Source organism: Notothenia rossii (genome assembly GCF_949606895.1).
Source record: "Notothenia rossii genome assembly, chromosome: 3".
In the NCBI taxonomy this organism is placed as follows: Eukaryota; Metazoa; Chordata; class Actinopteri; order Perciformes; family Nototheniidae; genus Notothenia; species Notothenia rossii.
Window position 1 is genome coordinate 83718408 of NC_136901.1, and position 13803 is coordinate 83732210.

Genomic DNA, 13803 nt, shown 5'->3' on the forward strand with positions numbered 1-13803 from the left:
AATCACTTACGTCTGACCCTTAATGGCCTCGAAGCCAGCGTTCCCACAGCCGTAAACCATTTCGTGACCGAGAGTTGAACTGGTTTATCAAGATAGCTGGAGCCTCCCATTCCTTAAGAGAGATAACAGAGCCAGGGTTGGTCGTAAACGTCAACACACAGAAAAGGTTAAATATCTAGGAGTAAAGACAGATATATTCCATCACAATATCGATAGTATCTGTACAGTTTTTGCCAAGTTTAAAATAAATAGGCAATTTACAAGAGAGTCTTTGGTTGATGCTTACATGCATACAAAAAAAAGAAAAGATGAGAGATGGAAACTTCAGAAAAGTTTGGTCAGAATGGGTGTGAAACCACCGAGGCTATCTTTGTGGTTTCAAATCTTCGTGCTAACTTAAAAAATGTTTTTACATTTTTATTTTTATTTTTATTTTTAATGAACAAGGTAAATATTATATAGTTGGTATCAGTAAAATGTATAATCTACATTAAAATCTCGTTTACAATTGTTTTACGATGTCTAAAGTTACTGATAAGTCACATGTTTCCTGCCTGGCCGCAGCGTGTATCATTACCCTCTCTCGTCCGGGCGGTAGAAAGGAGCCCTCAGCCACAGCAGCAGCAGCCAACAAGCTGACTGTTGCTATCTGTAAACTATGCCGCCGAAACATAATTTCAGCCAATCAGCGTCGTCAGATCTGATGCTCAAAAGGCGCCCTGTCAGCGCCTTGGCCTGTGTGTCTGTGAGTTGTTTGGACTCGTATCCAAGGTGACGCTACAGTAGTTGTCGAGGATGGCTGCGTCTGCAGGTGTAGACTCCGGTGCTAGTGGATCGCCGGAGCTGTAGATTAACATTTACATGCTTATTTTAGTTGTAAGGGCAATGCCTGTGGCACCATGGAGCATATGTGTGGGCTGGACCTGTATTTTACAGGAAAGGAGTGAGCAGAGGGTCGGGTTGTCGATTCTTGTTCAGTTTTCATCTTCCTCACCCTCTCAGACTTTGAGTTGCGCGTGCTGCTAAAGAGACGTGCTACCATGGAAACCAAACAATGGTGTAGCTGTATTAAAGTCTGTGTGGAAACAGTGTGAGTAAATCTGATATACACACACACACACACACACACACACACACACACACACACACACACACACACACACACACACACACACACACACACAATATTCATATTTAGTCTCCTGATTTTAAATGGGAATTAAATCATTTGAGTGTTCCCAAAGCACCAGTGTTCTGCAGTTTGTGTGGGCCTACTGTACTGTTTCACAGTTTTGGAAGATTCATAGCCAGTGTTGTGCTAGTTACTGAAAACCAGTAACTAGTTACCATTACTAGTTACTTCATTTCAAAAGTAACTCAGTTACTTTACTGATTACTTACACCAACAAGTAATGCGTTACTGTGAACAGTAACGCATTAGTTACTTAAAAAAAGGGCTCCCATTAATGCCCTTATAGCCTTCATTTCAGTACTATTATTGCATTGGAGAATAATACAATCTGTTGATCAAGAAATAGCAATAGAAATAGTAGACATAGCCTGCATGTGTTCTGCAACATACCGTGCAATGGCTTTATCAACTTTTCCCTGGCTAGCAGTCCCTCGGTTAAAATCCAGCCGCTGTTGCTTAGGTGAAGGTGGAGTGGCGTCGGATGAGTCTGGGTCTGTGGTCTTAGCTACTAGCTTCGTCCCAGCATGTTGTTTCTGCAGATGTTTCAACAGATTTGAATTGCTATTTTTTTATTTTTTTGAATCATATTTTTAAGCCTCAATTTGAAATCGGGAGTCTCCCGCCAAAATCGGGAGGGTTAGCAAGTATGATACACACACACACACACACACACACACACACACACACACACACACACACACACACACACACACACACACACACACACACACACACACACACACATAATGTTCGTATTTACACACACACACATAATGTTCGTATTTAGTCTCCTTATTTTAAATGGGAATTCAATCATTTGATTGTTCCCAAAGCAATAGTGTTCTGCAGTTTGTGTGGGCCTACTGTACTGTTGCACAGTTTTGGAAGATTCATAGCTAACCACACTGAAGATTATGGATTATCTCATATTTTTAGGCCTCAATTTGTCCTCCCCCCCCCCTCTAACATCACCAGAACTAATAATTTACGGGGTCATTTCTCAAAAATGTATTCCGGGGGAGGATCCCCCCGGACTGCCCTAGTATGGTTTGGTCACCATTTCCATAGCGCCACCAAAGATATTTTCCACCAGCCGCCACTGATGACCTGGATTAAATGTTGGGCTACGCAACTCACACACATTTACTTGTGACAATAGTCATAGTCTTACATTGGTCAGTCAAACCAAATGTCTGGTTTGATTGGTTTGTAGATTAGTTTTTTAGGGCCCTTCACCCACCACTAGCGGTGAGCCAACCTGATGCTGAGTACGACAGTGAATATCATAATTTGAACAGTAACAGAAATCAAATAGATTTATTTTGAATAGTAACCACAACATAACTATCATTTTATAACAAAGGATGTAATTAAGACTCAACAATTGTGCATGCATGGGATTGGGTTGTGTTGTTAACCAGACATTGATTGAACTAAATGGGTTCACATCCAAGAAGCCAAAACCAAAATCTATCACATTAACTGCTTTTGCTAAATTTAGCCTGCGGAGGCTTCTTGTACGCTAGTGACATATCCTGTTGCTGCCCAAAGTCATGAGCATTCTGAGTAAACATGCTTTGCGGTCTGTCAAAGCAGAGAAATGGCCAGCCACAGCCTACATCTCACAGATCCGCTCCTGCATGTGGCTTTGCTTGTTGTTTCACATACATGCAAACACCTCAGTGCAGTGAAATTCAAATAACCAAACTATGTTTTTTAGAAATAACACATCAAATATCTATTGTTAGCATTTCAGAAACTATTTCGGAAGCTCTATTTTCCTGTCCAAAAATAGATTCTCTCTGCAGAATACGCACCTATAGGAAGCCACTTATCTATCTTGTGCAATAACAATGAATAAGTCACATTTGAGACACTATTACAAACAAGGAAGAACACGGTGAAAATAGCTACATTTTACATTTGTACTATTACATTACATTATTTTGTTGTATTTGTAAATATCTTTCAAATGTACTGTTTCGCTATTTGGTTTGACTTTTAGCACTTGTGGAAAGTTTCTAATACATCTCTCTAGCAGAAATGCTTTGGTACAACTGGATGACATTAATCTAGGCATAGGTAAGCATTTCATGGATTAGTAAAAGATCCCTCCATTATTATTGATCCAGCTAGTCTCATTATTACAGGGTTGTTGAAAATATCAGATATAACGTTAAATTGTGTTGTATTTGTATCTTAAGAACAAAGTCAACTTCAACTCGGTTTCTTCAGCCCACCTGTAGTTATGTCACATGCAGGCAGTGTCTTGCATCTAGTTCCTGAGATGAGAAGATGACATATCTGCTCTGAATTGGCAAAGCCCATCAACAGACACATGAACAGTGAGCGCTATCATCAAAGCACAATGTTCGCTACCTGATGTGCTTTTAGGTGTGAGGAGAAACTTGTATCCTTGTTCTTTGTACATTACATGCTCTATTTAAAAAGGAAGCTTTAACAGAAACACGATTTACTGTCGACTTGGGGAATGTGATTGAGACTTTTAAGGTTATATATATATATATATATATATATATATATATATATATATATATATATACAACCCGGTATCACGGCAAGACGTGAACATGTGACGATTTTGCATGCTGGGAGACGTGAAGATGTCACGATTTCGTCCCTTCAAACGTGACAGTTACACGGTATTGTTAACATGGCCGAACCAGTGGAGAAATACCTGAAAATGCCAAGCAAACGCTACCCCGACGGTCGGTTGTCAATATTAATATAATAATGGTTTATTTTGTAATAGTCATACTCGATTCCGCCGATTTTCTTGTTGCCCCAGCTGGTCGACACCTCTTTTAACAGAAACAAAGGCTAGATTAATGTATTAAATCGATGTTAATCCATGTGTGTGTTTGTGGAATTAACGGACGTGACGTTGTGCGATTGCGTTGCCAGGCAACAGCTTCGGTTCATGTTAATTTACAAACTCTTCAACTAGAACCGTAGTTATATTTAAAAACATTTTAGAAGTCCTCACGAAGTACTTTAATGTAAATTCAAATTTAAATGTGAAAATACAAAAATACACCCGTCATAAACAATACCGGAAACAGACGTAGGCAATACCCTCAGCCCGCTGATTGGATGGTTTAGCCGCAATGCACGCTGGGAAATTGTGTTTCTGCGATGTAAAATCCCCCCCAAAAAATTAAAAATAACACTTTATTCCGAGTTTGCATGCTTTTCTCTTTGGAAGTCATCACATAACGGTTTGGCTGCACGGTTTGGCTGCATTAAATATTACATATCTGAGAAGACTTCTAGACAAACAGGAACAACTGCCGCCAAAACTGAAAACATGACGTGGATCTTAAATATATAAGCAATTAAACGACATCTTACATTTCTTTTCACACAATACGTCTCCTCGCAGTATCAACACTAATTTGGCTGACTTTTATATTTGATCCAATTGGTAGATAGGCTGTATTTACACCATAACGGTGCACAGCTGATATAATGGGACACCTGGTGGTTAAAGCACGTTATTGAATTTTATTATTTTTGTGTTTAGTGCCAGATGAAGACAACTTTTACAACATCCCCAAAAGGACCAAGCAGATAATTATCATATCAAATAATAATTATATTTCCACCCCCATTGCAATAAATACAGAAGGTGAAAAAGGACATTTCAATTATGATGGGTCATTATGATTGATCAGATACTGCTGACCACTGCATTAATACATGATTTATAAGAATCTAATTATTTATTATATTAGCGTAACATTATTTTTTGGTGTTAGCTCTTTTACTTAAGTACAGACGTGAGATTTCCTTTTACAAAAAAGTTGTAAAGTTATGCTTAATGGCCCTAAATAAATCTTAAGAAAAAGCTCTTTCTCAATTATTTGTTTTAATATGTTTAATATAACCAATTAGGGTTAGTATTTCTAAGATAAAATGACGACACATTCCAACACAGGATGAGCAGATCAAATAATGGTCAAACAAGGAATATAAAAAGCATCTGTATGATATGAGTTCAGATTTTAGCATGGAAAAAACTCCCTCTAAACAAAAGGGAAGCTAACATATTTACATTATAAGTCATTGTCAAAGGTCAGTGTGATCAACCAACCTACGGGTTTTTTTTGACACACATTCACATTTAGCATTTAACATGAGAGTACACACATTCTTCAGTAGTCAAATCACTCCTCCTTCCTTTTGTAGCCTTCCTTCCAGATAAATGAAGGGCAGCATAGTTCAGATCATTTCCCCCTTCAATCTGTGCGGCAAATAAGAAGATCATTATACGTTTACTTTTACACAGTTTTGTCTGAATTTATAAACAGATTGGTTGTTGTATTTGGTAAGTAGTCATGTAATAAGAAGGACCTCGTACAGCTAGTCGGTCATTCTGGACAAAATGAATCACCAGAGGATTTAAGATTGCTGCTCACCCTGTCAGGGCTCACATCACACTAATGACCGGCCAGATGTGCATCCTCCCTTACATGTTTACTGTTAGTGGTGCTGTTTGATTTCATGTTATTAAAAAAGATCCCAACAAATATTGTGTCATTACTTACCATATCATGCACTGGTTGGCTTGAGTTGTCATATCTTGCTTGCCCAGTGGGGTTTTCTATTCCTAAAAAATGAAAAACAAAAACCCAAATGTAATTGGTTTAAAGGTGGGGTAGGTAAGTTTGAGAAACCGGCTTGAGATACACTTTTTGTTATATTCCATGGAATGCTCTTAACATCCCGATAGCAATGAATATCTTAAGTGCTTTGACAAAAAATCCATTAAAAAAAATTCACCTGTGGAAGCCGTAATACTGTAAAAAGCAGAACCAATCATCTGAGCCGGCCCGGCTAAACTAACTGGATGGCCTACCTGTCTGTCAGCCTTCCATCTGTGCACAAACTTATCTCGTGCCCTCATTGGTCATGTGCGAGTTTGTGTGTGTTGGAGGAGGGACAGATTTTTTCCGGCTGTGTATTTTCAAATTCTAGCGCACTCGAGCTGGTTTCTCCAAAATGACCTACCCCAACTTTAAGCTTCATTTTATATAAGGATCGTAACCCCAATTTATCCATTTTTTTTCTAAGTAACTTAATAAGACAGACATTTTACCTAACAGAAAATTGGACACATCATGCTGCCAGTGTTTGCTGATACATTTATTTGATATAATATCTTGAATAAAATATTTCTGTTAAGACCCAACTTCTGCAGTTATTTATTATTTAAATCTTAAAGCATGAGGTTGAGGTTCATCCTGTACTTTATGATGTTACATCTCTTGCACAATATGTAATAAAATCAGTGTATACCATTTTCTAAATAATTCAACAACACTTAACTTTACATTTTGAAGTTCGGCAACAGAAGAAAGCAATGTTTCCAATCACAGAAATTACCAAGCAGACGATCGCTATCACCAGCGCAAAGACTTCAGGACTTGCAGTTTTCTCTGGACAGCAAAGAAAAAACACAAAGCAATCATAATGTTACGAACATTTTTCGAATATCACCTCTAATATTCAACAATATAAAACCATAACTAATTGCGGATGTGTAACATCTCCAAATAGTATCTCTCCACATGTGGCCACAGCACAGTAGTAAGTCCTGGCATCAGAGGAGCTGAAGTTCTTTGAGAAGCGATAAACACAATTCTTTTGAGTGTCCTGTAACTTCTCACATTCCTCTTGTCTCCTTCCATCAGTGTACATTATGTTTGGACGAAATGTATCTGATCCAGCTCCAACCCAGAACACACTGATGTCTCCTTGACATGTTTTATTCTCCGATTTAGAGAGGACCGAACACTGAAGGGTCATCGAGTTTTCTTGAGGAGCCAGATCAGATAATGTCGGGCACTGAACAGAATAGTTTGAAGTCCTCTGAGTGTTTCCTGGAAAATAAAAAAGTGTTAAAAAGCACATTCAATAGCCTAAAATGTGTTTACATCCATCTTAAATGTGGTCATTTTTTAACAAAGAAAAAATACATTGTTAAAACACCGATTAGTGCTTCATCACAAAACCCAAGAAAAAACGGATAATGTAGTTAATTTGTGGTTTTAACTTAATTTTAAGATTCAAGACATGGTGAAATTAGATTTTTTTTTATCAAGAACCCAAATCATCACAAATATTTGGGAAATATATTCTTCAAATCATTTTGTAGATGTTCAAATCAGGGTTCAGATACTTACAGCTATTTTGAAGCTTTTAATCAGATCTAAAACATTTGAAAATCTTTTGAAAATTAGATCACGTGTTTACCTTTTAGTAACAAATAGGTCCCACTCCATCCACGATTCCTAAGAAAATCCTCAATTGAGCAGTGATACATTCCTTCATCTTCTGGGATTGTCCTCCGAATGGTCAGGGTGCTTAAATTATTTCCAATATTTACCTCCAATCTTGAGTGAGAAAACCCTGGTTCGAACGAAGGATTTGAGGATTCGGGCAGTGTCACAATTAATGTCAGAGTCTCTCCAGCACTCTGCTTGTACCAGCAGAGCTCTCTGTGCCTTATCTCAGTTTTATGCAGAGCACACGTTAAGGTAGCAGATTCACCAAGTTGAACTGTAGTCACTGGAGCCAGCGTATCTGAAATAATTGACATAAACCAAACCGTGAAACAGTAAAAAACAATTAGTGTGCAAATGTAGTATTCATCATGCAAAAACAAGCTATCGGAACCTTCATATATCTAAATGTAAATATTTAAGTTAATACTTGCACCTACATCCTTGATGAAGAAGAAGCAGTGTTACCGATAGCAGTAACATCTTGACAATGTCTGTGTACAAAAGGTCTCATGGCCGCCCATATGCGTGTCACTCTGCATCTGATTGGTTTTCACAGAATAAAGATTTAAAAAAGTGCACTTCCTGTGTCAGTGGTCCTATTCTGATCTGTTTGAAGCATATCACTTCATTCTTCTCAAGTTATTTAAGCAAATCTTCCAATAAAGGTCTTTTTTTTTTTACAGGAAAAAAGTCTAACTCTAAAGACAGCTTTGGACGACAAAATCAATGACAGTGAATATGAATGAGAAAATGATGAAGCTCCATAAACAAGTGCTAGACTAGTCGTAGTTACAAGGAAACTGGATTAACTAGCTTTAAAATTAGCTACACTGTGCTTCCAGTGAAGACACCAGACACAATTATCACCAGTAAAAGATGTTATAAGAGTCAGTAAAAACTAATCTCAAAATGACTCACTCAAATAAGGAAAGTTTACAGATAATTCTGTTTACTTGAAATGTTGTTTAAGCACAACACATCTAGTTGCAATAATGGCTAGCTTAGTCCAGATGGGAATCTGGAGCATCCTGGGGCGGAGCAGCCTTTTTTTTCTTCCAGAGAACCAGATGTGGCCCTAGCAGCTCTTCCGTCATCTATCATTCCTCATCATAAATGTAAAAGGTTTGTGGATTAATAAATAAATGTGATTGTAAAGAGAAGCTAGGGTGGCAAAGGGCGATATATTGCAAACGTTTAATCGGTATCCAGCCTTACGAATTAGAAGGGCTTCTAGCTAACATTATGCTAACTAAATGCTAACAAATCATTGGCTCACCATGCAAAACTACTCGTTATTGAAACATGAACACTAAATATTGTAATGTTCACGAAGGGAGTCGGAAACAGGCTTCAAGTTATTAGGCTTTAATAACTCTTATTCTCAATGATCACAGGTTCATGTACAGCTTGTGGGTTCAACCTCACACACTCTAACCCAACTCACACACACACACCTATTTATAACAGTGACTACGTCACAACTTCCACGCCCTCCCCCGTCTGCTCCCCCAACCACAGGCCCGCACCTAGACCAGCATCACTGTGCAGCTCTGTGATTGGCAGAGAGACGGGGGATGCCTGAGTGACACCCTCAGCGTCCTATCAGGGTCGCTACACTACCCCCCCACTACAAAGTTCCTAGCCCACGAGGAACAAACAACACCCAGCACAAACACTACAACTACACACTGAACTGTGACTAGGAAGGTCTGGGTGGACTACCATCCCTTCCAGTGAGACCAGGGCGCATTCTTGCCCTCTACCGGAAACGAGGGGTCTCACTATAAACTTTACTACCAAACAAAGTCTCTGAAACGACTCGGGGGTCGTGACTGCCTCCTCGGCAGGGGGACAGGGGTGGCCGGTTCTCGCTCAGGCGGGGAAAGGGGGAATACAATGGGGGGACACTCAGACCCTGATGAGGCACTGTTGCTCCGCTCGCCGGGGGACCTGAGTGAGAGTGTTGAAGAGGCGGGCCCCAGTGTTCCTTGGGCCTGTGGGGAAGCGACTCCTCTGTACGGAGCCAACCTGTCTCTGTGGAGAACCACTTTTCTCCCCTTTGACGGCAGCTGCACCCTGTAGACCACTTCCCCCACCCTCTCCAGTACTCTGCAACGACCAACCCACTGGCTGTCCAGTTGTGGGCACCGGCCTTTCTTCCGTTGTGGGCTGTAGACCCACACCAGCTCCCCGGCCAGGAAATGCTGCCCTCTTGTCCGGGTGTCATAGTTCCGCTTCTGTCTCACCCCAGCACTTTTCTGTTGATCGCGGGCAAAGGCGCGAGCGGAATCGAGGCGGTCCTGAAGTCTCCTGGCGTACTCAGGACTTGGAGGCGTGTCCAGGGAATCTGGTGGCTGACCAAACGCCAAAACAGCAGGGGTTCGAAGCTCTCTCCCTAACATGTGGAGGGCAGGAGAACAGGCTGAGGACTCCTGGACTGCAGAGTGACATGCCATGAGCACCAGGGGCAGATGCTCGTCCCAGTCACACTGATGCTGAGACGTAAGGATGGCCAGCTGCTGTCCCATGGTGCGATGGAATCTCTCGACTAGTCCGTCGCTCTGGGGTCTGAAGGGGGAGGTGCGTGTTTTGTGCATGCCCAGTTGTGTGCACATGGAGGCGAACACCCGGGACTCAACATTTCTCCCCTGGTCACTGTGCAGGGTCTCCGGCACTCCAAACCGGCTGAACATGCCGGCCACAAAGGCATCTGTGACTGTCTCTGCTTCTTGATCAGGAAGGGCATACGCCTCTGGCCATTTTGTGAAATAGTCTATGGCCGTGAGAACGTAGCGGTTACCCCTGTTTGACAAAGGTAGAGGCCCCACCACATCAACCGCTCCTCTCTATCGGGGCCCCCACGGGAAACTGTTGCAGTGGCGCATGGGAACGACCAGGGGGGACCTTCCGAGCCATACACGGGTCACAACGGCGACAGAAGTCTTCTACATCCCTCCGGCACTGCCCCCAGTAGCAGCCCTGTCGAAGGAGCTGGAGCGTCTTATGGCGCATTCACACTACAGCGCGGAGCTCGCTTTGAGCGTGCCGAGCCGTGCGGGGCCTGTTTTTGGTTGCGCTAACACTTGGCCTAGTTCCGCCCCGGGGCTACTTTTTCACCTTTTTTCTGGCCCGACTAAATCGTGGTTCTATCGAGGCCAACACGCGGGGCCAACAACCGGGCGGAATATGCTAAACTAGTGACGACTGCTGATTGGTCAGAGAGAATCGTCACAATTCTCGCGCGACTTAATCCCTAGTGTCGCATATATTAAGGGACGCTTGCAGCATTTTTTAAAACAGTGAACCTTAGAAGAAATGGCAAAGAAAAGCACACCGTGGTCGATTGACGAAGTTACGATGTTCCTCCAGCTGATTGCAGATGATAAAATCCAGCGAGAGCTGGAAGGCACAACTCGCAACCTAAAAGTGTTTCAGGAGGTCTCTGCACTGTTGGCCGAACACGGATTCTCAAGGACTTTCCAGCAGTGTAGGGAAAAGCTGAAATAGCTTAAGAGTGAGTATAGAGCCGTGAAGGACCACAACGGCCGGAGTGGTTCAGATAGGAAAAGCTGGAAGGGGTTCAACCTGTTGGGAGGGAGGGAGCTCTCGACTCTGCAACCACGTTACTGGAGTCCCTGCATGGTAAGTCTTTGCTAACGCTCTGTTATTTGCTTGAAAGCGTTGTGTCCCTATCTATTCTAAAGCTCACTTCTAACAAACAAGTCTATTTTATCCTTACATTTATGTTCGATTATATTATTATTTATGGAGCCCCGAAGAGCAACATAGCTAGCTAAGGCAGATAGCATTAGCTAGAGCTATTGTTTGCTACCACCACATGCGCCATTGTTTACGTTCAGTTCTTCTTTTCTGCAGTTGTTGTTGCTATTTAGTATTGTGCTACAGTAGTTTGTGGAATTAACAAGTCATGTTGCTGTTCTAGATGATGCCCTTGGGACTAGTATGGAGGAACAGTCCTGAACAACGGGTGGTGGCAGTGTTCCGTCCACAACATCGTCATCGAATCCAGAACGGACCCCAACTCGACCAACTCGACCACAGACACCAGCCGAGGAACCGACACCAACGCCGAGTGCCATCACGACACCGCAGCGTGTGGGGTAAGAAATAGGCATGGCAAAACGACTGGAATTGTGACTTTTTTTAAACTTTAGATCATCCATCGTCATTAAGTAAAATATGCTATACCACTGTGTGGAAATGCTCTGTTATAAACTAGCTAGTAAGCAGCTAGTACAATTGTGTGTGACATCCTATTATATACATATATTTATATTCATTATCAACAGGCTGGACATAATTTATTTCACAATCATTGTAAACATCTAGGGCATAACTGTCTTTAGTTCATCCTTACTGTTGTTCTGCTTATACATTGTATTGTATCCTTGTGTGACCTGTACCTGTCCGGTGTTTTACATTGTTATTGCTAATTCTTATTGCTTTAATTATCTTATCGTCATACAGGCAAGAGGAAACGAGGAGGAGACGAGCACCTAGCACAGCAGCAACGGCATGAACAGAGCCTGGCCCAGCTGGATCGGCACTGGCAGCTGACCATGGAGGCTACTGCCCGGGCGAGGGAGGAGGAAATGGCCTTGAAAAGGGAGGAGAATGCTCAAACTCATGCATTTAACCCAGCCTTCCTGCACACTCTCGACCGGATTGTAGGGGGCATCCGACATGACCCGTCTCCTCAGGAAGACGAACCACCTCTGTAATATTAATATTATTCAGTTTCATCTCTCTTGTTTTTGTTAATTTGTAAATGCAAGATTTGTAGTTTTTATTTGATTTTATATACAGTAATGCCATATATTTTTATGCTGCTGCAATACAAATATTTTGTTTTTTGTATTGTACAATGCCATGCCTTTTTATGCTGACACAAAAAGCACTTCCCAAATTGGGATTCAATAAAGTACTTCTCATCTTATCTCTTGTTGTTAAATGCATCATCTGATTTCCTGCCATAATCTGATTAACAAACTGATTTTCGTGAGCATGTAAACAAAGTCACTGGGTTGCCACTCACACACAAAATTACAGTTTTGGAATCCAATCATAAAGTGAAACAAAAACACTGACAATTGTCGTAGTCCAACGTTAAAAAAAAAATCAGATTCACATCAAGTTACTAAACAATTAATAGATAGAAGGGGTAACATGATTGGGGCTCAGTGGAGGGTTAAACTGACCCTGGATATAACATAAGTGGACTGCTTAAATATTTAGGCATTGTCAAATAGTGATCTCTTAAAAATAATGAAATAAAAGTGTAATTGAGTTTGTATCTGTGGGCGATCCACTTGTTCCAAGAGCACACTTGTTAAAACATGCAAAGTACATTTCAAAGAAATTTTCTAAATGACAGTTTTACTTTGAGTAAGATTATCTACCTTACAGCAGTGACTGAACATGTAAAGGTTTAATTGTTTTCCTTACAGAGACACTGAACCGGTTTCGTCTCTAACCGTGAGGCCGAGACTACTTTTTTCATTTGCGGGTTTTGTATTGTTTAAGCTTAAAAATGTTGTTTTCACGTTGCACATCTGTAAGGGCTCTCCAATAGCAAATGTAATCAGTCAATACGTATAACACAGCTTCCTCTGCTACCACGACTATTTCAACTATAGACAGAGTATTTTAGGACTGTCATCTTTATCACAGTGGATTTAGCACATTCGTTGTTTGAACAAATTGAGCGTTGAATAAAATAAGTAGTCACAAAAGAGAAATACTAACAATTTGTACCATTAACCACGCCTAAGTCTACAAAAATGTGTCAGCTTAATGTCAAATGAATACACCCACAACAAGATGATGAGAATCACGTGTTTGGTGGTCAATGTGTAACTAATGTTATAAAGACATTCTTTAGGGAAAACAAGGAAGTGAATGTAGGAGTTAATATAAACCAGAGGAGATGAGCTACTGAAGGACAAAGCAGTCACATGCAATGACAGCATTGCACTGATTCCTGTTTCTGAAAAAAGTGTGCACACTGTACTCTGTCTTAAAACATATGAAGCGCTCTCTTGCATTGTTCTTTCCTTTGAGATAATTACAGCTTTTACACATTTTAATCCAGCGCCGTGTGCAGCACGATGTTATTATCATGCACTGCAGCCTAAACTGATAAAAGGCTACCTCAGCAGTTTGACTCACACATTATATTTATTCAGTGAAGATAAGCACAAATGCTCGTCCGATGTGATTCCCTCATGCTGAGCTGTGACGTCTTCAAAGGAAGCCTACAATATCACTCAAGAACAATTGTAA

The 13803-nt window shown here is 41.0% G+C and overlaps 1 protein-coding gene across 1 annotated transcript; it reads left to right on the top strand.

Moving 5' to 3' along the window:
* The first annotated feature begins 11041 nt into the window (after positions 1 to 11041).
* On the top strand, positions 11042 to 12386 carry LOC307034225 (uncharacterized protein). The gene is made up of 3 exons (XM_079672983.1): positions 11042 to 11142; positions 11444 to 11621; positions 11989 to 12386. Exons 1-3 carry the CDS (start codon positions 11140 to 11142, stop codon positions 12240 to 12242), a joined length of 435 nt encoding a protein of 144 aa, XP_079529109.1. The 5' UTR covers positions 11042 to 11139; the 3' UTR covers positions 12243 to 12386.
* The last annotated feature ends 1417 nt before the right edge of the window (positions 12387 to 13803 follow it).